General features: G+C 44.5%; 1 protein-coding gene across 1 annotated transcript in view; it reads left to right on the forward strand.

Annotated features, from left to right (window-relative positions):
* grm7 (glutamate metabotropic receptor 7) overlaps positions 1-26,340 on the forward strand; it is a 67,781-nt gene that overhangs the window by 24,787 nt on the left and 16,654 nt on the right. The window contains exons 2-6 of the mRNA XM_032550421.1: positions 103-319; positions 14,446-14,581; positions 15,017-15,171; positions 23,451-23,588; positions 26,003-26,203. Of these exons, the coding sequence (XP_032406312.1) occupies positions 103-319; positions 14,446-14,581; positions 15,017-15,171; positions 23,451-23,588; positions 26,003-26,203 (847 nt within the window). The remainder of the gene's footprint in view (positions 1-102; positions 320-14,445; positions 14,582-15,016; positions 15,172-23,450; positions 23,589-26,002; positions 26,204-26,340) is intronic.

The raw sequence follows: 26,340 nt of genomic DNA on the forward strand, positions 1-26,340 counted from the left end.
AATCTGTTGACATAATGGTGTAGGTTTGGATTTTCTCGTCAGATAAAGTTCCAGCTGAACATTTTTCCTTCTGACTCGTTCTCCTCCGCTCTTTCCTTTCAGATCCCTCAGATCAGCTACGCATCCACGGCCCCGGAGCTGAGCGACGACCGCCGCTACGACTTCTTCTCGCGCGTGGTTCCTCCAGACAGCTTCCAGGCGCAGGCCATGGTGGACATCGTTAAGGCCATGGGCTGGAACTACGTCTCCACGGTGGCGTCGGAGGGCAGCTACGGCGAGAAGGGGGTGGAGGCCTTCATGCAGCTCTCCAGAGAGGCAGGTGAGGCGGAGTCCGGGTCTGGTTCTGGAACCAGGACCTGCTGGTTCATGGTGGCGCTCCGTTTCTATCAGGACTGAACTTACTGAGACATTGTTACATGAGCTGAAGATACAAGCTTTGATTTTTACCAGCACACCTCCAAACCTTATGTGGTGAGTCGTTAAAGGGGCAGAATCATGTTTACCAAACACATAGCATCATTTTATTACAGTATAGTAGCTTTGTGACCTTCAGTTGTCATAAATAGCAAACATGACTTAATCAAATTTGACTTTTAATTTAATGTCTTGAAATTGGGCCTCTGTCTCTTTAAAAACTCCTGCTCTTTCTGAAGCTCCGCCTCCAGGAAGTCATGCCAACATGGCTCCTCTGTTAACCCTTTAACGTTTTATACCAGAGAAGCAGCTCCTGTCATGAGGGGCTGTCCGATAGTCTCCCCGGCTCAGATCGGCGGCCATTTGTGCATTTCCAGGGCAGCTTGTGGTTATATTTGTCATGAATGTGTTTTACTGTTTTACTTTTAAATATTAGTATTTGCATAATACTGTCACTTTAAAAACATTATCCTCCAACTACTTCCTGTTGTCTTCTTCATGGTTTTTGCCAGTGGTAACCTCCGGTTGTTGATCATGTGACTCATGTTTCCATTGGACTTTTCCAAAATAAATCTATTTCTATTGGCAAATAAAAAAAATCACCTCATCGTAGCACCAAAATGTTTTAGCAAATGCGTTTTTTCTTAATTAGCGTGTTTCTATGTCAAATTGTGCAATTATGTGGTCAATGGAAACGCAGATACAGAAACTACAAGAAAATGTAGCAAATCATTTATGTTCAAACAACAAACTGCTGTGAACAAATAAAAATCATCAAAAATGATCAAAACAAATGATTTACTTTGAGCAGCAGAGATGAAGTCTGTTTATGTGAAGTTCTGCTGACTTTCAGGATCTTTAGTTTTTATTCTGTTGGACCTGGATAATCTACAGAAGGTTTTCGCTTGTTGTGAACGTGTGGTTCACTCCTTCACTCCTCAGAAACAGGAACTCGTGTCAGAGTGATCAGCTGAAGAGTCCGGCCTCCACCTTCGACTTTGTGTGGTTTTCTGATCAGGTGTTAGTGACCTGAAGCTCAGGACAGCCGGTTCCCCAGTGCAGCTCTGGCTGCTCTCCAGAGCGACTGAATGCAGTGAAGAACTGGCCTGTTTGCTGAAGTCGTTGATGGAGACTAACTTCCTGTTTCTGTGCCTCGGGTTGATTTATGACATTATTAAATCTGTGAACTCATCTTCATGAGTAAATTCTGGATTTTATTTATTTATTCACAGAAAAACAAGCAGCAGATTAATGAAGATTTAACGCCACCAACTGTGACCAGTGTCCCTGCTGCAGCAGCTGCTGGTACCAGCACTCCTGTTGCCATGGCAACGCTGCAGCCAGGCACTTTCACACGGCTCCGTTTGCTTTCAGACATCAGGATCTGGACCCGCTAACAGAACCAGAACCTGAGCTCAGCTAACGGTCTGTCTGGACCCGCTAACAGTGTTTGTAAAGTTACACATTAAAAAATGAACTGCAATAATTTGGGTTTTAAATTTTAGCCTGCTGTTAGAAAAGAAATGTGTAGCGTTTTTCAAAATCTTATTATCTCCGTTTTTTCTTTTGCAACTGCCACAGTTTCAAATTGACTATTTAGTTTCAAACTAACTATTTAGTTTCAAACTAACTATTTAGTCTCAAACTAACTATTTAGTCTGAAACTAAATATTTATTTAGCGAGCTAAATATTGGGGTGACAAGCTACGTATTTAGCTCTAGGCTAAATGTTCTGAGCCAAAAAAATTTTGCTTCAAACGTAATATTTAACTTTGAGCTAAATATTTAGCTAACACTTGCTAATATCGGAAATGGACTACCAAAATAAAAGCTGAGTCTTCATAACTTTCTAAATTCCTGCTGTCGAATCGCTTCATTTTGTTTCTTTTCCTTTTTTGTCCAACATTTAAACTGAAAACAAAGGATAAGCCGTTTGAACGGCAATCCAGACGTTTAGCAACGTTCAGTCTCACCGAATAGAAGTTCTAAAGACCCAGCTTTTATTTTGATAGTCCAATCTCGCTTATTTCCAAGTGAATTTGCATATTAGCTAAACTTTTAGCTCTGAGCTAGCTAGATTACAAAGTAAATATTAACTAGTTCAGATCTGAATACTTTTTCTGGAGCCAAATAGTTACTCATTACTGGAGTTAAACTTCTAGTTTCTAAGCTAAATATTTAGTTGCTAACTACCAGACATGATGCTTTTTGGCTACATGTGTCCTGTACAGTACAGTGTCTTATTTCTGTTTGAAGCTAAGGAATATTTTGGAGTTGTTCTTCTATTTATTTATAGTTATACAGACACAGATTTCCTCTTCATGTTTGGTTTCCACCAGCAGCCAGATGTCATGTAACAAACCAAAGAGTCTAAACATGAAAAATGAGAATATGTGGCAGAATTTGAACGAAATCAGAGCGAATTGTGACATTTTAAAACAAGGTTGAAACATATTAACGTTTAGTTCTCGGCTTTACAGAGAGAAATGCTGATTTTGCTGAGAATCAGCAGAAGTTTTTTGGGTCTCAGTGGGAGTCGGAGCGTTTGGACGCCGCAGCGATCTGAACACCGAAACAAAACGCGCTTTGCTCCAAAACGCGCCGCAGATCAAACTGTTGACTCACAGAAGCTTGAAAGCTTGAATTAATTAGAGCTCCCGGTGTTGTTGATTGCTCTCTGAATAATCTCGCTGACATTTCCAGCAATCTGATGACTCTCTGCAGCTCAGCGGTCAGGAGGCATCCTGACATTTGCGTGCAGGAGTTTTTAGAGGATTATGAAAGGACGCGGCGGAGCCAGGAGCGCGGAGGACGCCCCACAGATCCAGCAGCACCGAACGGCGGGCCGGCGCCTGCACCCGGCTCAGCCGCGGAGCATTGATCTGTGGCAGCTTTAAACTGGACTGGATTAAATGAAGTTCAGCGGTCCCTCAGCCTCAGCGCTCCGTTTAATGGAAATGTCAGAAGAAACTGTAATCAAACTGGAGGAACTGGGACGGTTTCAAAGGTTCAGCAGAAATGTTTCAGTCAGCTGGTTCTGAGCCAAAAAAATTCTGGTTCTGGTTGTCTGGGTCAGCGGACCGCCTCATCAGAATCATAGGCATCAGAATCAGAACTGCAGATTAGACCCAGTTTTACATTTCTTCACTGTGGTGTGGACCTGTTATTCAGATAACACACACACACACACACGCACACACGCACACACACACCTGTTGCACGGTGGATCTGTTGCTCTGATTTAATGGGAATGTCAGTAGAACCGGTAATCAAAGTTCATTTAATTTCTGTGAAACTTCCCAGTCGCAGCGCCTCGTGTTGGGAACTCTTCATGTTTGGGAACTCTTCATGTTTGGGAACTCTTCATGTTTGGGAACTCTTCATGTTTGGGAACCCTTCATGTTTGGGAACTCTTCATGTTTGGGAACTCTTCATGTTTGGGAACTCTTCATGTTTGGGAACCCTCTGGGCTTTTCAGTGGTTGCTAGCACAGCCTGACTCTCCTGCTGGTCTTCAGTCTCCTGCTCTGTTTCAGAGTTTAGTTGCTTCTCTGCCTGTTGAAATGTTTTATTGTGTAGGAGACCAGAATCCGTCTGGACTGGAGATCGAGATAAATCAGACACCATCAAAGTAAGACCTCCTGATGGTTCCTCCTGTTTTGGTTCCCCCTGGTGGCAGGCTGGGTGCGGTGCGTAGGAAGCCCAGGTTTGGCCACCAACTCGTCCGTTTGTCTGACTGATTCTCCTGCTGAGCCGCCGACTCTTTGGCAGCTCCACCATCAGAAACGCGATTAGAGACGCCGTAGTTTCCGTAGTTTCTGTAGTTTCCGTAGTTTCCTCTGACCTTCTGAAATGAACAAACCGACTCGGTTTATTGGACGCTTTGGTCTGGATCAGTTTTTCTCTGCTCATGAATGAAATCATCACTTTAAAGCAACTTTTTGTATTTTACTGAAGAATTAAATTGATTTGATCTGAAACACTGAAGGTTTTCACTGTCCTCAGAATAAACCAGTCCAGCAGCAAACTGTCATGTAAACTGGTTTCCAGTCAGTCTGAGTAATGGACCAACAGAGGAATTACAGGAGCGACCTGACGGAGTCGGCGCTGACCCGTTTTCCTCTGAATCAGCAGGACAGGAAGCTGCTCTCCATCCACCAAAGTGCTGAGTGTAGGAGGAACCTGCAGCTTCTCATTGTCCTGTTTGCTTCTTCAGCACAGGCCTCAGCCGCAGGTTGATTTAAATTCAAATGTTTGCGTCTGCAGCGTCAGACTGTTACAGTATCACAGACTGACGAAAAAAAGCTAAAATGTGTCCGATTTTCATTTCTGCTAAAGCAGCAGCTCTGATTCTGCCGGCTGGGCGGCGCTCCGGGGCCGTAAAGTCATAAAAGTTCTTTATGGATATTCCCAGGTTTCTATTTAATTATGAGTTAATGTTGGTCTTTACTCTGGGGTCTGAAGCTGCGCCACAAACACAGCAAACGAGCGTCGATGTGCAACGGTCAGCCTGGAAAAGCCAATAAATTCTGATAAATGACTCAGTTTTATGGTGAGAACCACAAAAAACTGAAGGTTAAAATTAACAAAAGAGAACAAAGTTTTTCCCTGAAACTAAACGTTAACAAACAGATTCCCTCCTGACGGGGAGCGGCTGCTGATTCTGCCTGATTTTTTTCCATATTTCACAACAAATGTCATCTGGAGGAAATCTGCAAAACAAATCATTTCAGTTCAAGTATATTCCCATTAATCCTAGTTATCAGCTAATGCATCAGCTTGCAGCATTCAGTCCTCCTCACCAGCAGGGGGTGACAGTGGAGAGGAAAAACTCCCCTTTAGTAGGAAGAACCTCCAGCAGAATCGGAGCCAGAACCGGGCTCGGTACCAGCAGCCATGGAGGTTTGAGAAGAGAGAGACAGAGAAGGAGAACTTCCTGTTCTCAGGAGAGGAAGAACGACGAGGAGATCAGAACCACAGCCAATCAGAACGCCAGCTGCTACGCAGAAAAAACACAAAGTTAACATAAAGTAATAGGAAGTAATGCTAATTGGAGAGTAGTAGGAGAAGAAGGTGGTTCTCTGAAGACATTCTGACATGGTTCATCCTAAACTCCGTTTCCGACTCTGTTCCTGTAATCCGGCCATTAGCTTCAGCCGTTAGCTGCTGCTGCAGCAGCTGCAGCTCGTCCTGCAGAATCTCAGGGTGTTGAGGAGACGTTTAATGGCGTCCTGCAGGCAGCATGAATATTTCATTTGGTCGCTTCATGTGAGCTGCAGCTGCTGCTTCACTTTAAAACACGCCTGCTTTCAGATGCCCTCCTAAAAACCAAACATCCAGCAGCATCTGGTGGCTCTAGCTCTGTTCCAGGTGAGGATCCTGTAGATCTACAACCTCCAGACACTGAAGCTGTTTGAGTTCAAAAAGAGGAGCAGGAATTCAACCTCCTGGTGTACGAACAGCTCCTGAACACCGGCTGTTCAGGTCCAGTTACTGGAGCTCTGAAGGAAAGCAAAGACCTTCATGTAGAGTCGATAAGTTTGATTTAAAGCCTCTAGTAGCTGAATTGTGATGATGTGATGAAGAGGAAAACATTAAAAATCTGCCAGCTCCTGAATGATGCCGCCAGTTTTTCTCTGAATGAGACGACGAACCTGCAGCCTGGTAGCAGATCCTCAGGCCTTCAGTTTGAGCTGCTGCCACTCTGTTCCTGTCATGTTGCTCTGATGCCGAAGCTCTGCTGAGTTTCACATCTCCAGTTTATTCTGACTGGAGTGTTAAATTTTTTTTAACACAATTAATCGCTTTTTTTGTTATTTTAAACAGACAAAAGTTCGAGCTGGAACCTTTCTGTTTGCTTGTTTCTGGTTCGCCTGTAAAGCTGACGCACAGCTACATCCGCTAACAGCAGCCATGGACGAACAAAGTGGCTTTTCTCAGCACACTGGGTTTTAATTTCTGCTTCTAAACGATTTGATTGTCGCGTTCTAGTTGTGCTACAACGAGTTAGCCTTTGAGTGAAGCTATGCTAGCCTAAAATAGCATCTCAGTGCTAAACATGTAGCAGCTAATGCTAATGTCAGCGTCCAGATTTCTAAAGAAGATGAGAGAAACTCTGGAAAAGTGAATGGATAGAAAAACACTTTGCTCCAATCTGATGGTTAAAGAACCTGAAGAACAGATTAAAAACTATAAATATATTTGAGCTCATATGTTTTTGAATTGAAGACGTTGCTTAATTGATTAATTACAGACCCTGTAATAAACTCAATTAAATTTTTAATCCAGTTCTACCACTAAGTATTTTCTGACCCTCTGAAGATTGATCTCAATGCCAAGTGGTGAGAAAATTAACCAAATTATTCAGAAAGTAGGTCATGCTGTCAGCATCTGGCATGCTGAGGTGAGAGAATCTACATCAGCACACATGAAGCGTCTGCATAGTGTATAAAATTCTAAATAAAAAATACTTTATTGATGCCAAAGGGAAATTAAATCAGCAAGTTGGTGATGCTATGTTAGCTTAGCATCTGGAGCTGTTAAGTTAAAGACAGAAGGTCAAAACGTCTGTGGAGTTTATTACCTGCGTGGATATAAACCAGGATGGTAAATGGGTTCTGTGTGACTCTGGGGTATTTCAGGCAGCTTTATGAATAGTTTTAGTTGTTTTTGAGTGTCTTTGTTTTACTCTGGAGGTTTTATTGTGTCAGAGTGTTTTTATTGAAGTGTAAATGGAGGTTTTCTGTCCTGGTTTTGGTGTCGTTGGATCCTGGCAGCTGTTCCCAGCTCTCGGCGGTGGGTTGGCGTGTGCCTCGTGTTTTCTTGGCTCCAGGCATCATGAATGAGACGGAGGGGAAAGAGCAAACTGCCTCAGCGTGTGGCTCTTCATCGTTTTGAAGAACATAATGAGAGTTTTCTGTGAAACCGCTGAGATGTTGCTCCACTCTTCCATGCAGACGTTAGTCAGACCTTTGTGACGCAGCTCGTGTTCTGAATGCTGGCTGCGGTGTAAGGAGATGATTACAGCGTCAGCAGACTCGACTCTTTGACCTGCAGAGAGCATTTTATCTCCAGTGCTTCCAGTTAAAAACTCTCCCAGTCGGCGCGACGCTGGAACCCTTCCTGTCAAATCAACAGCTGCTCTACATCAGCTGGAAAGGAGCGATAAGAGCAGAAAATGTGTCTGAAATCAGCATTCTGCCTCCTGACACGCCAGGGAGCTGTAAATGGGAGCCATGGGAGTGTAACTGGGAGTAATGGATGTGATACGGCGTTTATCTGGGGGGAACTTCTCCTGGTTGACAGGTTTTCCAGTGAAACGGAGCAGCAACCTGCTGGGAACGACAGAAAATCCTGTTCTATTAGGTTTAGCATCGTTGCTGCGTTTGTTCTGCAGAGTGTCACGCCTCGGAGCGCGACACGGGAACAGAAACGCAGAGATTATGTTTGATCATCCGACAAAATCAATAACTGATGGAGCTGCTGTCATGCGGGGACTCCTCTGTGTTTTCCCATCTGAGTGCATTAAAACATTAAAAAGAGCCGCCGACATGCAGGCGCTGGCGATGAGCTCATCCATCAGCTGCCGCTCCGCGCCGACATCACAGTCATAACATCACATATGAGCCGATCCATCACCCTGACGCTCCGCAGGCTGCGGCAGAACCAGCCTCCGCCGCTCCGGCCTCAGAACCCAAAGGAACCTCCAGCTCCAGTCCGGCCCGCTGGACGTCTAAACAGGAGACAGACAGACCAAGGAAACCGTGTAGGGAGAAACCGAAGCCTCAGGATGACACCAGGCGGCCAGAATGGACTCGTGGTGCGACTGCTGACATTTTCCATCACTGTGCAAAGTGATGTTTACGCTTTATTGTGAAGGGTCATTAGTCTTGTTCGTGGAGGGTCTTGGACCTGGTCTTGGTCTTGGTCTCGGTTCTGGTCTTGGTCTCAGATGGACCCACCTTGACTCCATTTCTGCCTCCATTATTCTCTGAAGCTGATCGGTTTCAGATCCTGTTAATAATTGGCTCAGTTTTAACAAACTGAATTGAATTTAACTGAATTAAACATCTCTGGATGTTCCACCTGCATAAGGTTTTCCTCTGGTTCTGGTCTGACCCGGACCATTACAGAACCACTGGAGCCACCAGAACCAGAGGACCGATCTGGTACTGGAAACATTCACCTTACCTGGTTATTTGTAAAAACCTGGGCCTCTTCCTGATACAACAGGTGAGCGTTGCCATGGCAACCCAGCGTGACCCCGAGGTCGTGGTCCCGCTGTGCGACACAGAAACCATCTGTCTCCGTTGCTGCTCACTACCTGCCTCATCCAGAGGCTCTAATTTCCTCCCATGGATTAGAAATAATTAAGTCACAAATAATTGCAGCTATTATGTTGATCCAATTAGCCGCCGTTAGCCTGCAGCCGGGATGAAACCAGCTGGATCAAAGGAGGCAGCCGGACGGGTCCACCAGAACCGGACGGGTCCACCAGAACCGGATGGGTCCACCAGGACCAGATGGGTTCTCCAGAACCGGACGACCACACTGGCTCAGTGTTATGACCTTTAACCTTTAACCTTCTGACTGAGGCCTGTAGAGTTTTAGATGGCGCTCTTGAGCTTCACACTCTGACCTCTGACCTTCATCGTCTGACAGGATGATGAACTTCCGACGGTTTGGAGATGACCTTTGACCTTTCCCAGATTGATGGTTGCCTCTCTGAGGTCATTGCTGATGGTGTATGGAGCTAAATTAGTTCCAAAAAGTTTGTTCAGATAAAACAGAAAAAAAAAAAATTACTTTTCAGATTAAAGTTATTTCAGTTTCAAGCTTTTTTTTGTTTGTTTTTTAATAATCTTTATGGCCCCAGTTTGGCTCCATAGTTTTGACTCTGACTTTTCTTCCCGCTTTTCCAAACGCAGATCCATCGTAACGTGTTCTAATCTGGATTAGGATTAGGTGGCTGTATATTTAAAAACTCATAAAACATCAATTTTCTCCCTGGTTGTATGTTTACTATTGCAGCTATTCTAATATTCGTAACAAAAGCGTTTAGTGGAGCAGGAAGGAGGCGCAGCAACAGTTTCCATACATCAGAAGTTATTATTTGTGTTTGGATGATTAAACAGTCGCTCATCTGTCAGACTGAAACGTTCAGGAAAAATAATCCTCCCAGCTTCAGCTCAGTTTCTTTTTCCTTTTTCTCCCTTTGTTCTCGAGCAGAAGTGGGAGAAAGTCGTTTCTGATGCCAGCCTGCAGGTTGGATGTGGATAATTCCTGGGTTTCTGTCCATATGGAGATCCTGCAGGCTGTGGCGTGTTGTGCTGCAGGCTTTCAGAGACACGCAGGGAAAACAGACTCTCTGTGGAGATAAATCAGGCTGAATTCAAGCGGAATCATCCTTTAATCTGAAATGAAAACGACTCCAGAGGCTTTATTTTTAGCTGCTGGCTGCCATCAAACACTCATCAGATCCTCTTTGTCAGTGCGAAGACCTTCTGCTGTGTCATAACGAGCTTCCGTGAGGCTGAACTGTGAAATGCTGGGGCCGAGGCGCCAAGCAGGACGGAGCTGAGCTGAGAGGAGCTCATTTCCATGCGTGCTGAAAGAATGTCTTCCTCCGTTCACTCCCACATCCCAGCGCTCAGCTGGAGACGTCTTCTGACTGAGCAGCCGCCTCTGTTCTGCTTCCAGCTGCTCCAAGTGTTTCCACCTTCCTTCACCTCGCTCTGAGCAGAACCTCCTCTCAGTCATCCTCCCACATCATCATCAGGACGAAGCTCAACTCGCCGACCTCGTCAGGATGCTGCGACAAGCCAGAAGCTCACCACGCGTTTCTGCAGCAGCCAGCACTGACATCCTCCACGTCCTGCTGCTGCAGAAACACAGAAACCTCCTCTATGAACTGCAGCTCATCCTGCACATCCTGGGAAACCGAGTCAGTCTTCTTCACCTCCTCATCATCAATACATACTATGTCTTGGTAGGTTTGGTCGGTCTGAGACTTGGAGGATCCCAGTGCATCTGATCCCAGTGAGATTTTCCCAGTAGCACCATAAACAAGCTGCAGGTTAGCATTAGCCCCAGCCGTATCGCAGCAGGAGGGACGCTTTGGTTTGGGGGCTTCGTCTCCCTGACCTGATCCAGGACCTGGAGGGCAGATTGAGTCAGAAGGGATCGGATGGGTCCAGGACTGAGAGCCAAACACACAGAACCAGCTGTCATCATGATGACCAGAGCTCCCAGTTCAAGCACCAGCAAGAGAACAACGGCCGGATCAGAACCTGCAGCAGAGCGTCTGCATGAATCTGTGCAGAAAAGCCTTGGATCCTCGTCTGACGCTGAGACCTTCATCATCCTCCATCATCTGTCCGTCAGAGAACAACGTGCTCCTGTTTCCTCTGATGGGAAACTGAAGATAATCACACCTGTCAGGGATTTCTGTTGTTTCCTCTGGATTCCTGACTGATTAAAACTCAACACCTTGAGCTCCTGTTGCTGCTCCTGCTGAGGAGATCAAATCTTCATGATCACAACAGAAAGAGTCAGAGAGGAGAGGCCAGCAGCAGGACTCCATCAGTCCGCTTTCACCCGACTCCGGTCCGTCTGTCTAGAAACTCCGGTTCGGTTGGTGAGGTGTGAATGCTAATCGACCTCTGACCTCTGGTTCGGTTTGAATTTGAACGTCAAACGGACCAGAGGCCGCTCCAAAAGTAGGAAGTGGACTACAGCGCAGGGCATTCTGGGTAAATACAACCAAAGCTAACGTGCTAGCCTAGCGCTAGCAGCAGAAATGGCTCCTGGTCTTCAGCCAAAGACTAAAGAGAAATCCTCCAACACTAAAATCTGACGCCTCCATCTTGTTTCCATCTGGTGAAGAAGGAAGTTGCTCTCAGTGTCTTCAGAGGTTTTTGCGTCGTTTCCTTCAGTGGTTCTTGGTGCAGCGCCCCCACAGGCCAGGAGGGGAACAGGTTGGTTTGACTCAGAGAACCACAGCAGCTATAGGTGGAGCAGATGTTCTGGGGCCAGTAGAACCGGGTCGACCCGACTGAAGGAGGAAAAACAGACTAAAACTTAAAATATTCCAGTTTCAGGTAGAAACCAGGCAGGAGTCGGTACAGATCAGAATCAACTCTCATTCACACGCCAGTATTTCCTCCTGTATTGTAGATGGCACAGCGATGTGTAGTTTATATTTATTATTTCACTATTTTCACGCTGTTAAATTAAATTATGAGGCTTATTACTCTGTAATCTGCCACCTCCAGTCCATTCTGTGTGTTAGCAGTAATTTGCTTACAGAAATGGAGTTTCTCAGTTTCCATTTGGCTCTTTAATGATCTGCTTCTTACCCTGTAGATGTCTGATGTGTCAACCAGTCTGGCAGCTAAAACTTTAGATTTAAACGTTAATGAATTAGAGATGACGCTGAAAACACCTGAGTGTTTTTTCATCAACATTCAGTGTTAAAAATGAGTTTCTTTCCGTGTGAGAAGGTGGTGAGAGTGGATTCAGAGGAGAAGACGTTCCCAGGCTCAATGAACATGGTTCACACGTTTTTACTGAAATACGTCGTGATGTGATCAATAACGCCTGAGCCCAGATCGTAGTGAGAGCACGTTGGTGGAGCAGAGCAGATGGAGTCCAGCTGAGAAACGGTTCCAGCAGGAACTGGAGCCGGGCTTTGGGCCGCAGCTCCGTCATGAACCACGGCGTTTCCCTGGAGCGCGTGCGGCTCGTTAAAAATGCAGAAACATCATGAATATTTCAGCACATTTGATCAAATGAGTTCTAACGGCTTCGCTGAGCGAGCCGAGGAATCAGAACCGGGCCGGGCCGCTTTCATCGTCGTCCGGCCTCATGTTCATCATCAGAGGCCGGAGTTTCTGTCTGCTGAGGACAGGACGCTCCGCTCGGCTGCAGGTCACTAACCCTGTTACCATGGTTACCGCTGGAAGGTCGTCAGACGCTGTTCCTCACATCTTCGACCTCCGATTTTATGATAAAACAGCTTGCCATACCAGGTGTTCAGTTGTTTCCGGACGGGAGGAAGAGCAGACTCAGCAACTCGTCACCCTCTAGCAACTCGTCAAATCGTCTCCCTGATTGATCTAATTGTAGATCATCTACTCTGCCCACCTCTGCGTACTTACCAGGTACAGGAAATGATGTTGTAACACTCACGATGTGTTTACAGTTTATAGAACAGACAATCAGACCAGTGCTAGGTTCGGCTACGGGAGTAGAGAAATGTGCAGGTGTATTAATGACCACAGACCAGAAAATAAGGTTAAACTGCCGGCTTATTATTTGTTGAAAAGAAAAGAAACAACAATATTACAAACAATTGACGTACACTGACACAAAATTAAATCCAAAATAGTTTCCCCGTTTCTTTCAGGATATTGTATTTATCCCTGCTTGAAATTTTAAACCTAATGTTAGGTATTAAAGGATACTATTTATTTTAACCTAGGTTATAGTTCCATGTAAGTTCAAGTTGATACTGTTAATCTATTTAATTTACAGTTTGGTTGTTTTAATCTTTTAAATCTAATTTTAATTATTTAGAGTTCTTTTAAGAAGTTAAGGTTTTTTAATTTCCTTTTTTTAACAATTTCTTGTTTTTATTATAACCAACAGACAATTTCACATTAAACACTAACAATGGATATTGAATGTGGTTCGAGAAAAGAAAAAACAATAAAACACAACAAAAACAATCCAGCAAAAGACCGAATAACTTGTGCTTCAAATCAGTGTCTTTTCTTTCTGATGATCCTGAAGGGTTAATCCCGTTTCTCTGAAAGCAGCGCTATTTCAGCAGGAAAACATGGGCAGGTCATACCAGTTTGGATGAATTGAAATGTCCAGCAGAGGGCGTAGCTCCTGCTAGACGGCGGTTACAGGGCTCCTGGGTTACGGCTCGCCATCTTGTTTCTCACTAGCTGAATCCAACTCAGCAATCGACTCGGAATTTCCCGGTCCAATTTCCAGCAGAACCTTAAAAAGGCCTGGTTTAATAACCAACAAAGCATAACAAAAGTTCTTTTAGCTTTACTTTGTACTGAATAAAATAACATACTCGCCGATTTGGCGGCTGAACATCGTGTGTGTGGGGGAAACATGCTTCACCCACACCAGCTCATCCGTTACTTCCACGGTTTTTGAACATAAAACAACATAAATGTGCTACTTTAGCTTTCCGTTTCAATGAAATAAAATTGTTTTACAAATACATCCTTCACAGAAAATAAAATACACTTTTTAACTCACCAAGTCCAGTTCTGTAACATATAACACTCCGAACGCAGTCAGGAAAAAAATGCGGAAAGCTCCTCCGAAGAAGAATGGAAAAGGTTTCCAGTCAGCAGGTAGATTTTTTAATCGTCTATGCTCTCCTATCTCTCTCTCTCTTTCACAGCAGAACTCTTAGCTTCTTCGCTCTCTCTGCTTCTTCTTCGAGAGTTAGAGAACGTAGCAACCCGGTTGGCTGGAGCAAGTCACATGGGCTACACATCAATGTGACCCTTCAGAATAAGAGATTTTACTCAACTTGACGGTTTTAGCTGCTGACAAAATAATACTCTGTTTTATACAAATTTTTAACCAAATAAAATAACATAACATGAAATACAGCATTCTTAATGTTTGTAATTATTACTTTTTATATTTTTAACTATTTTAGGACCTATTTATTCTCCATTTATTTATTTCCTATTTATGCATTTTATAGCTAGTTTCTATGGAAAGGCTTATTTTTAATGAGGCTATATTAACCTGGGTTACAATGTCATTTCCCTTTAACTGACCAGCTGAGTTGGGAACAGTCAAAGTCGCTGCAGAGCAGAGAGACGTTACAGAGTCGTAGGCGGTTAGGTGGTTCATGAAATGTCAGAGAGCCGTTTCCTCCGACTCTCCTGTGACTTTATCACAGCTCTTACCCTTCAGAACCGACTCGGCTCTGAAGTTAAACCGTTCCTGAAGTTCAGCTGCAGAGTTCATCCATGTGTTTTTATCTCTGCAGGTGGAATCTGCATCGCTCAGTCCCTGAAGATTCCCCACGAACACAAACCGTCGGACTTTGACAAAATCATCCGGCAGCTGCTGGACACCCGCTACGCCAGAACCGTGGTTCTCTTCGCCTCCGACGAGGACATCAGGTAGCCGGAGCTCGTCTCAGTCAGTCCGTCCTGGTAACGGCTCGTCGCTCTGTTTACCACATTAGATTCATTCAGTTGAGGTTATTTCCATCTCACAGCAGATCGTTTAATCTCATCGCTCCTTCCTGGTTGTCATCAATGCTTCGGGTTCAGATTAGTTTTCTTAAATCTGACTGAAACTACTAACTGTTTAAATGTTTTTTTTTCAGGCAGAATTTGGATGGTTTGTTTGTTTCTTTGTTCTTAAATTCATCATGTTCATTTCATTTACTCTGTCCTGAATTTCGTTGCTTTGGGACAATAAAGGGTATTGATTAGAGAGTTTAATAAACCCGTTAATAATCAGATCAGATGAAACCTTGCAGGTCGTCAGCCGCCTCTCTGACCCTCCAGGCTTCCGTAGAAACTGAGCTCTGGGTTTTGCTTTGGCTGCAGAGGAATCCTGAACGCCTCGAAGCGGGCCGATCAGGTCGGACACTTCCTGTGGATCGGCTCCGACAGCTGGGGGTCCAAGAACAGCCCCATCCACCAGCTGGAGGACGCCGCCGTGGGCGCCATCACCATCCTGCCCAAGAGGGCCACCATCAGCGGTGAGTTCAGGGAAACAGCGGCTCGGCCCAGGCTGATCGGATCTGGATCGATCAGTTTATCGTCTCCAGATGTCTGAACTTCACCTCTCTGCTTCATAAACTCAGTTTTAAACAACATTAAATGTTTGTGAATGCAGCAAATATTTCAACAAAATCTTTCACATGCAGATACAAAAACCTGACTTGGTCATCATGGAAAATGTAGTTTTGTCACAAATTGTTGGTGTCAAATCATATTTACTCATAATTTTTTTATTTTTCAAGATGGCCGCCATGGTTGTCATGGAGATTATATGTTTGCTTTAAAATCATCTGTACTTATTGCCAGCGGTGGGCACAAATAACTAAAACATTAGATTCACTAACTACTGATACGCTATTCAAGAATCTTAGCTACGATAAACACATAAAAACATTAGCATAAGCTAATGCTAACCATTAAGACGACTGTCTGTCTGTCTCACATCTTCATTTGAGACTCGCTAACAGGAAAGTCCTCAGTTTCTGATTTTTTGACTTCTTATTGCTTTAAAGCTGCATGAACAGGACGAGCAGAGAGGATTCTGTAGCTCCTCATCATCCCGCCGCCATCAGCAGGAAACTCATATTCAGGTTTATTGAACCTCAGAAAAGTTCAGTTTTTATTGTTGACATTTCCGCAGAGAACGAGGAATTATTCCAGGCTGGTGTAGAGATCATTTCCAGCAGGCTCCATTTTACAGCTTTTATTTAGACTGTGCTCTGATTTAACCTTTGACTCAATCAGCACATATTTGAATGAAGTGACATTTCAGAGCGTTACAGACAGGAGAAGGAACGTGCTGCAGGTCAGCCAATATTTCACAAGAACCTGAGGGAGGAAGATGAAGGTCTGCCAGTGCTTCACTTCTCACCTTTCCACAGACATAATGATTAAAAAATGAAAGAAAAGTTCAAAAAGACTCAGAATATCTGCTTGATTTGACATTTACAGTGAATTTATCTGCTGATTATTGAGTTTTTGTGCAGCTAGCAGCAGAGTTCCTCGGTTTCAGTCGCAGTTTTTGCGCCACCTGGTGGCATTGCTCTGTCCATGCAGCCACTTCAAGCGTTTATTCAAATATGACTTTAGAACAGGGGGCCCAAAGTCGGTCCTCAAGGGCCATGTTTTAGTTCTCTCCCTGGTTTAACTAGGAGTACTAAGTTTTCGATTTCTCCCCAGACTTACTGAAACAGTGCCAAAAGAACCAACGACTCTGATGGCTCAAATTAGCATCCATTCTTCAATTGTAAATGTGGTCGTTGACCGTCAGGCCAGAAGGTAGGAGTGTGAATAGTCCATGTTGGGGGTGGTCTAAGTCTAAGGAACAATTGTGCAACTGTGAGATGCGTTGAGGCCATTACCAGGGTACTTAAGGGTACTTACAATCCTTCAGGTCATTTGAACTATCTCTAGACTGCATAGGAGTGGCGTCAACGTGGACTAACTCCAGCACTTCTAGTGCTAACGCACCTGGATCAAATTATGGCTCGTTAGAAGGTCTAAGAAGAACATTGACCTGCTGAAAAGGTTGTTGGTACCACCAGGGAGAGAACTACAACGTGCAGGATGCCGACCCTCGAGGATCCACTTTGGGCTCCCCTGCTTTAGAAGCTAGAAGAACCGGGAGAGTCAATGCAGCTGCTATAAGTTTATTTCCTGCAAGAGTTTACACTAAAACAGGTTAACAGTAAAATATTACTCGACGTTAGGCTAAAAACAATGTAAATACTGTAAGAAAAGCTGTTGTTTTTCAGGTATTGTTATTTCGATCTGTACATCAGCAATCGGCCAATTAACCTGTTCTGGGATCGACTGGCAGTGCCTCCGTCCTCCACTAGGGGGCGTTCCCCTCCAGAGACGTTTCTCCCCGAGATGCAAGAGGAAAACAACAATATGCATTTAGGAAAATGACAGAAACAGTAAGATTACATTTTTCCGGTCAGTGAATGAACCGGGTCAGACTGGCATCACAATCAATCAATCAATTAATCAATCAATCAAATTTTATTTGCATAGCACCTGTCAGCAGCAGGCTTTTCAAAGTGCTTTACATCATGAAAACACACAGTCAACATTACATTCTGCACATTAATTAATGTTTCAAAACCAGCTGAGTTTCAGTCTGGATTTAAAGGAGCTCAGTGTTTCAGCTGTTTGTCAGTTTTCTGGAAGTTTGTTGAAGATTTGTGGTGCATAGATGCTGAATGCTGCTTCTCCATGTTTGGTTCTGGTTCTGGTTGCAGAGCAGAACCAGAACCAGGTTGCTATGATGACAGCAGATCTTTAATGTATTGTGGTGCTAAACCGTTTATAGTTTATCCTCTGAGTTACAGGGAGCCAGTGGAGGACTGTAGAACTAGGTGGTGTAGAACTGGCTGGTGTAGAACTGGGTGGTGTAGAACCGGGTGGTGTCTCTATCCTCCTGGTTCTAGTCAGAACTCCAGCAGCAGCGTTCTGGACCGTTGGGTTGTCAATCAGACCTGTGAAGACGCTGCTGCAGGAATCAAAGCCACTAAAGAGAAACTAAAGCCTGGATGAGTTTCTCTGATCTGAGACTTTAGTCCTCTGGTCCTGGAAATGTGGGCCGGTTCTAGAAGGCCCACTCTGGAACCGGCTTTATAATGGCGGAGGAAGACTTATCGCATCATTTATCAGTTTGCGTGATAAATTTATCGTAGTAAGAATTTTTTTTATCGCCGTCATTATAACTTCCATATAATGACGTTTAAAACTCCCCAAACAGTTTTACTATTTTCCTCGCTGTTTGTTCAATGAAAACATCAATAAATGCCAATAAATCTGAAAACACTGTCTGCAGTTTAGTGATACAAATCATGTTTTTATGTGACTGGTGTCCTAAAACGCGTTACCCATGGGAATGTTTCTTCAGGAGCAGTATTTGTGTTAGTGGGGCTGTAATTGCTGTGACACACAGTTAGATAAAAACAAGAAATAACGGCTGAAGAGCTCAGCAGCGAACTCACACCTGGCCGAGAGAAGAGGCTGTGAAAACCAACAAGGTGAGAACTGCAGGTCAACTGGCAGCTTGTCCTCCTGACGAACCCTGGAAAACGTCAGGCTGAGCCGCCTGGGCCTGGAAAGGTCACCGGGAGGTCATCGGATTGTTGAGCTGCTGCTTCCACCTGAAGCAAACCAGAGCAGAGACAGACAGTGGAAAAACTGCTGGGATTTACTAAGGATTCATCATTTCCACCAGCCGACTCCGGTCCGCTTCAACCTGACTCCGGTCCAGTTTAACCCGACTCCAGTCCAGTTCAACCCGACTCCGGTCCGCTTTAATCCAAAATATTTGGATAACAACTTTAATATTTAGTTCCTTAGTTTGAAAAGTGAACTCCATTTTATTTTCTGTTGGGTTAAATAAACCCAATGATTCGTGTAACTCTGCAAACAGCGCCCCCTAGTCCTGCATGGTGGTAGTTTCCTGAAGGATGTGAAGACGTTTTAGTTTGTTTTCTAGAATATCTGCTGAGGATTTTCCTGAAGTTTCTCCAGAAGCCAAACGAGGTGAGAGTGTAAAATGTTCCCTGAAGCAGTCAGAGTTTTTCTCTTTCCCTGCAGCTCTAAACGAAGCGTCTCTTTCCCTCAAACTGTTCAGATGTTTGCTTCTCTGAGCTGCTTCTGTTTCCGTGATGCTGCAGTTCGCAGAATCTGGTTCTGCTTCACGTTCAGCTTCATGCAGAAATAAAGACGGATCTCTGACTGGGTTCCTCAGAAACTCCAGACTCAGAGGAAACGTGGATGCGCTCTGAAGCAGCTTCAGCCATTTCCGCTGCTGTTTGTGTCCCAGTTAGAGGGAGAAGAACTGGCGGGAACTGGACTCGGTTCTGATTAACGCCGTCGTTACAGGACGGATGTGCAGCAGCTCCATGTTGGATCGACAGCAGCAGCAGAGTTTCCTCCTCGCTGCGTAATTACCCGACAGGAAGTGACTGCAGACCTCCAGGAAGTAATCCTCAGCTGGACTTCCGTTGTGGGAACGGATTCATGGAGCAGAAACTCTTTTCCTCCCGTTGCATCAGATGCAGCGCTGGCGATGAAGCAGATTCTCCTCTTCATCACCACGACGCCTCAGAAAACGTTCCTCCTGCTGGCGAAACGACTTCCGGATCCGGAACGGGAACCGAACCGTCCGGGTCCGTTCACTGCAAACATTTACGTTTCTAAACAAGGAGACATTCTAGCCATAATATGTTTCTGTGGTTAAAGTTTACAAAAAAGTTTTGCATAAAACTGACATGAAACCCGTCATGAACATGAATTAATCAGCATGAATGTTTATGCCTGTTATGATGCTTTAAAACTTACATTAATAGTAAATAAATGTCATTATAAAGATTCATTCAGAGGCTTTCATGTTCATAATGGTAGCATGTTAGCCTGATGCTAAAGTCTCCCAAACATGAAATATCCTTGTTGTTTTTATAAACGTTTTCAGCATTTAGAACATTTATTGCTGCTTAAACAGAAATAAAGAAATATTGGAGGGAAAGTGAAGTTGAGTATTCTCTCCTGCAAAATTAAATATAATAATTAAGACACTGATGATGAAGGCTGCCCTCCTCTTCCTGCCTGTCTGCCGCCAAAACGTGACGAAGCTCAAACATCCAAACTTCTTATTTATTCGCAGATTAAATTAATATAGTACAGACCAAAAGTTTGGACACACCGTTTAATTCAATGAGTTTCCTTTATTTTCATGATTATTGACATTGTAGATTCACACTGAAGGCATCAAAACTATGAATAACACATGTGGAAATATACACTAAACAAAAAAGTGTAAAACAACTGAAAATAGCCCTTATATTCTAGTTTCTTCAAAGTAGCAACCTTTTGCTGTGATTACTGCTTTGCACACACTCTGCATTTTCTTGATGAGCTTCAACAGGTAGTCACCTGAAATGGTTTTCACTTCATAGGTGTGCCCTGTCAGGTTAATAAGTGGGATTTATTGCCTTATAAATAGTCATGAAAATAAAGAAAACCCATTGAATTAGAAGGTGTGTCCAAACTTTTGGTCTGTACTGTAATTTCAGATTAAATGGAATAATAACGTCAGCAGCAGCGTGTGCAGAGCGTTGTTAGAAAGCAAAGCTGTAAAAATAAACGCTTGTGGCTGACTGGACTGCAGGTCCAACGTTCAGAGAAAAGAACTGTTCAAAGGAATCAGGTTGTTTGTGAACGTCACACCAGAACCTTTATAGGGGCCAGTAATACAGCTTCACTGCAAAATCACCAAATAATTTCCATCTAGTTTCTACTTAAAATATTTTAGTTCACTTGAAATAAGACAAAACTAACCTACAGTAACTTTCCAGGAATATATGGAAGCTTCTTCATGTCAACAATCTCTTAGCGGGGGCGTGCTGTGGTGGTGCAGGGGGTTAGCATGCCCCACGCTTGGAGGCCTTAGTCCTCGACGCGGACGTCGCGGGTTCGACTCCCGGTCCCGACGACCTTTGCCGCATGTCTTCCCCCCTCGCCTCACCCTCCTTCCTGTCTGCCTACTGTGGAAAAAATACGAGCCACTAGCGCCGCAAAAACTCTTCGGAGAAAAAAAAAAACAAAAAACAATCTCTTAGCGTTGATGAAACGTTACTGGTTCCAGTGAGACATTATTTAATTTGTTACTTGGTTAAATGTTTTGTTAAAAGTGAAATAATCTGCCAGTGAAGCAGATTATTCTGAACCAAGCTCCTCCGTTTTACTGGAACGTTTCCTGTTTGTTCCATGTCAGGTGAACTGAGATATTTTAACTATAAACCAGATTAAAAACTTTGTAATATTTGGTGTTTTTAGACCTGAGAAGCTGTTAGGAATCTTTTTAAACCTTCATGGTCCGTTTTCTCAGCCGGTTGTTTGATCCGAACCACCCAGAGTCTGACAGCTTCCCGCCGGAGCGAGATGAAGGCTCTGCACAGCGACCCGTCCTGCTGCGTGACCTCTGACCTCCCCTCTGGCAGCGGAGCGCGCCGCCGCCTCTGTTTCTGTCACTGCAGCCGCTCACCCAGAAAACGTGGAGACAAACATCTGCAGGGCAGGAAGTCCGCTGTCCATCACTTCCTGGAGGTTTACAGCTGATTCTGCAGAGACGGGACCGGGTCTGGTTCTGGTTCTGGTTCTGGTGGTGACAGGTGGACAGGAGAGTGAGCAGCGTCTCTGTTTGAAGACGAACTCGGCTCTGATGTTTTCTGCTCGGTGAAGCCGCTGGCCGCCAGAGACTCGTAGCGGTTTGGACCGAACGCTGTGGCGAATCCAGAGGTTTCATCCGGACCCGGTTATGTTCGCTCTGCTGCTGCGGCATCGTAACGCTGCTGCAGCATCGTAACCACGCTTCCAGGGAGAAATTACAGCCAAGCTGTGCAGAGACTCGTGATTCTCTGCAGCAGAACAAAATGCTGCTGGAAATTTAACGTTTGATTCTTCATCAGTTTTCCTGCAGTTATGGAGAAAATGGAACAAAAATCAGATTAATTTCATGTTTCATACTTGATGATCATCCGTCACCAGATCCAAACTGGATCAGATGGATTCTGGATCATCAGTGGACCCAGGCAGAGCGATGGAGCGTTTCTCCCTCAGTGTTTCTAAGCTGGTTATCTCTTCATCACCTCCTGACTGGCTCCTCTTCCTCTTCACCTCCTCAGTGACTTTCATCTCCACGCAGAGAAACACGCGAGGTGAAGATCCTGATTTTATCCTGTCAGGAATTATTCATATTTATGCATCGCTTGGATCGTTTCGGAGCGTCAAGGACGTCTGAGGCAGTCGGTGACGCTGAGGCTGCAGCTCCGTCTGACGGGGAAGATTAAGAGCTCCTCTTCAGATTACATCCTCCCATAACTCTGACTGTCAACAAACACATGAAGGGAGTCAGGAAACGACAGCCTGACTCTCTGAACCTGAACTTTCCCAAAGCTCCGGGTTCTACTGGGTTTTACAGGAATCTCTGTTCATCCCAGCCAGCTGAAGGAAAACTGGACAACTCTGGAGGAAACGCGTTTTTATCTGAAATGTCGGTTTCCAGGTGATGAAGAGGAACCGGAGCTGGGAGGTCAAAGCATCATGTTGCAGGAAAAGCTCAGAGATCCAGATCCTACCTGACCACTATGTGGCGCTGTTCGCAAAGTTACACAAACTTCCATAGGAGAAAGAAGTGGGGTTTATTTATGGGGTTTATCTTTCAGTCATATTTCACCACGTTATTCATTCTTTCAATAATCTCACAATTCCAAATTAAATTCCCAATTAGCAACCTAAATACTTAGTTTGAAGCTAAATATTTAGCCTCTATGCAAATTCAGTTGCTGATCCCGGAAGTGGACTACCAAAATAAAAGCTATTTCTTCTGAACCTCTTCCTCTTTTCATCTGAGCTGAAAACAAAGTGAGCCGTTTTTAACGGAGACGCTTCGACTTCCACCAGCAGGAGTTTATACTGAAGCTCTAAAAACGGAGCTTTTATTTTGATATTCCACTTCCACTTACCGACAAGTGAATTTGCATATGAACTAAATATTTAAATCGGAGCTACAGTAAATATCTGATTGTAAACTAAATATTTAGCTCAATTTTCAATATTTAGCTAGCTACATGACCAGCTCAATGTTTAGCTTGGTAACTAAATATCAGCTAGCTAACTAATGCTAGCTGATATTTAGCCAACTTTAACTAAATGTTAGCTAAATAAACTAAATATCTAGCCAGTAAAATAGCTCCAATTTAAATATTTGCCTAACTAAATGTTGAGCTAAATGTTTAGTTTAGCTAGCTGGATGGTGTGCAGCTGATATTAAGCCGGAGTTTGAGCTCAGAGACGTTTGTCCTCCAGGACTTCCTGTCCCCTCTGGACGTCCAGACCTCAGCCTGCTCTGGGTTCAGCTGCCCAAATGTTTCTGATCATAGAAATAAAAACTGACTGACTGATTCAGAGTAAAGAGGAATTAAAAAGCGACTCTGCAGCAGCTTCACTCTGACGACTCTCTGAATGATCTTCCGTTTTGTTGTTGACCTGTTAATAATCAGGAAGCTTCTGCAGATGTCCTGTCCTCCACGCTGCTCCTCCCGGCGCTGCGTTCAGGCAGCAGCTGCTCACGCCAACGTGCAGCAGAAGGAGGAAGCTCTCCTCTCTGACTCCACTTGAGCCGAGCCTCTTGAAGACGAGCGGATAAACACTTTGCACGCTCCGGAGGACGCTGTGAATAAAAGCCGCTGCTGCTGCTGCTGTCTTCCAGGCTTCGACGCCTACTTCATGTCGCGGACCCTGGAGAACAACCGGAGGAACGTCTGGTTCGCCGAGTACTGGGAGGAGAACTTCAACTGCAAGCTGATGAGCTCCTCCAAGAAGGACGACAGCAGCAGGAAGTGCACAGGTCGGTGTGAATCCGGCGACATTTCTGCTTTTCTCTCATCTGTTTATCAGGTTTATACCAGAAACCTTTTATTTATTAATAGAGGAGGACTCGAGGCAACACTTTGACGGGTGTGCATAAGACTGACGTGACATAAACATGAAGGAGTCTTTATGAACGTCTGACTGAAGTGTCATTCGGTGAATAATTAAAAAGTAATAATTAAAAGTCCTTTAAAAGTGCCAACTTTGCATTAAAAGTTGGCACTTTTAATTATTACTTTTTAATTATTTACCAAACAAAGTGATTTTCTATCCATCCAGTTTCATTTTATTTCCTTTTTTTGTTTCGGTGTATTTTATTTCAGATACTTGGCTGTTTTTTTTGGCTTTTGCATTTTATTGTAAATTGTTAAATTTTATTTACTCACTTTTTTATTTTTAACACTGAATTTTATTTTCAGTGTTTATTATTCCATCATTTGATTGAGTTTCATTTTAAACACTGGAAGGAAACATTTTCTGGTTCCTGTTATGACCCTCAGATGTTTTCCAGATTCTTCTGAAACCTTTAAATCACAGAAAAGTTAAAACTTTTTCTGATCTGATTGGAGCTTCATCCTGAGGGAAGATACTGACTGCTCAGACCTGCTCCACGTGACAAAAACGCAGCGTTTAAAGGCTGAGAGATGAACTTCTGAACCGATAAACAGTTTCTAACTATTAATGATGGTTCTGGTTCTCCTGGTCTGGGTCGGTTCAGACGGACTCTGTGCATTGCCTCAGTTTTCGGATCGCCGTGGCGACAGAAACGCCGTGGCGATGGAAAACAGCAGCTGCTCTCCGCTCTATGAGGCGGTGTGAAGGTGTGAGCCGGCCCGAACGCTAATGAACCGGTTCTGTTTGGAGTATTGATCGAAGACACAGGAACATATTATCTTGTGGGGTTTATTTTCCCTCCTCCATTATTGGCTCTAATTTCCGTCTGTGACTGATTGATTCTGGACGATATGAACTCTGGAGGCTCTGATTCATTTATCGTCAGAGTCTCATTTCCCTGAAACGGTTTGTTCTCCGGGACGGAGACGACCAGCAGAGCAGTCGGACCCTCCGGTCCAGAACCCGCAGAACAAACCCAGGATCCTTCATGTCCTGCTAAACCTGGATTTGGCCTGAAAGTCAGAACCGGTTGATGGGTCGGGCTTGTGAGCAGGAAGAAGAATTTAGAGCAGCATCTCTAACAACCTGAGGACTTTAACACAAGAATTAGGATGAATTTATTACACAGGTTTTAATGCAGCGGGGTCCAAAGTGTGGTTCGTGGGCCATTTGTGGCTCTGGGTTTTTTGACCCTCAACTTGTTCTGTATGGAGTTTTTATTTTTAATCAAGGTTAAGTTATTATTATATTACAGTAAAACTCGCCTGAAGGACTTGATCAAACCGGCAGTTCAGGATGGAATAGTTTTTTTAAGCTTTATTGGCTCTAGTGGCGAATTGACAGGAAAGAGGGCAAAGGTCACCAGGCCGGGAATCGAACCTGCGTCGAGGACTAAGGCCTTCATGTGTGGGTTGTGCTGAACCGCCACCGCAGCACCAAGGACGACGTTTGTCCTCATCGGAGCTGGACGGTCAGAGTGGACACACGCCGTCCTCCTGACCTGACAGCAGCCGGTTGTCCTGCTGCTGCAGCCTGTCGTCATGGCGACGGACCGCAGCCGTTTACAGTCGCTCTGCCGTCCTGATAACATTATCCCGCCGCGTCTGGGGGACGCGTGGACGAAGGACAGATAAGTGGCGGTCATTGAGAGCGGAGGCGGCCGGGGATTCCTGCTGGGGAGATAAGATTCAACCGCAGGCAGCAAAACATGGAGCCTGGAGCGTCTGGAGGGTTTCTGATTGGCTCTGAGCCGAAGCAGCAAGGAGGGAAATCCTGCTGACACCTGAGACCGGCTGGACACCTGAGACCGGCTGGATATTTAGCTCTTTGCTAAATATTTAGTTAACAATCAAAACATTTATTTTGAAGCAATATATTTGGTTAAATTAAATATTTAATTGATTTAATATTACATAAATATTTAGATGAACATAAATGTTTATCTGTGAGCTAACTACATATTTAGCTAGCTCACAGATTAATCAGCTAAATTGGTTACTGGTAACTAAATTAGCATTTTGCTGAAATCTTTAGCTCTTTGCTTAATATTTAAGCTAAATATTTAGCTTGGAGTTAGCTTGCTAACTACATATTTAGTTTGAACTTAATTATTTTGTTAAACTAAATATTTAGTTGGTGTAATACATGTGAGGGTGAGAGACCAACCAGGTCTGGTGAAAACATTATAATATTTCAGTTTAAGTCCCATTTCCCGTCTGGCTCTTCCAGCTGCTGATCTTCCCTCTCGCTCATTTTCTCCTCTGTTCTCTGTTTCAGGTCAGGAGCGGATCGGCGTCGACTCCAAGTACGAGCAGGAGGGCAAGGTGCAGTTTGTGATCGACGCCGTGTACGCCATGGCGCACGCGCTGCACAACATGCAGCGGGACCTGTGTCCCGACGTGTCGGGCATCTGCCTGGAGATGGAGCTGGCCGGCGGGAAGAAACTGCTCAAGTACATCCGCAGCGTCAGCTTCAACGGTGAGCGGGCCGCAGCGGCGCCGGCCTTCTGCGGCCCATAAAGCCGCAGCGCTGCGGTCCAAGGCCGCAGGGCTTCAGAGTGACAAACACCCAGGCTGCTCCGCGTCATAAACACCCTGAAGGAAAACGTGACTCTC

This window comes from Xiphophorus hellerii, chromosome 20, assembly GCF_003331165.1.
Source record: "Xiphophorus hellerii strain 12219 chromosome 20, Xiphophorus_hellerii-4.1, whole genome shotgun sequence".
In the NCBI taxonomy this organism is placed as follows: Eukaryota; Metazoa; Chordata; class Actinopteri; order Cyprinodontiformes; family Poeciliidae; genus Xiphophorus; species Xiphophorus hellerii.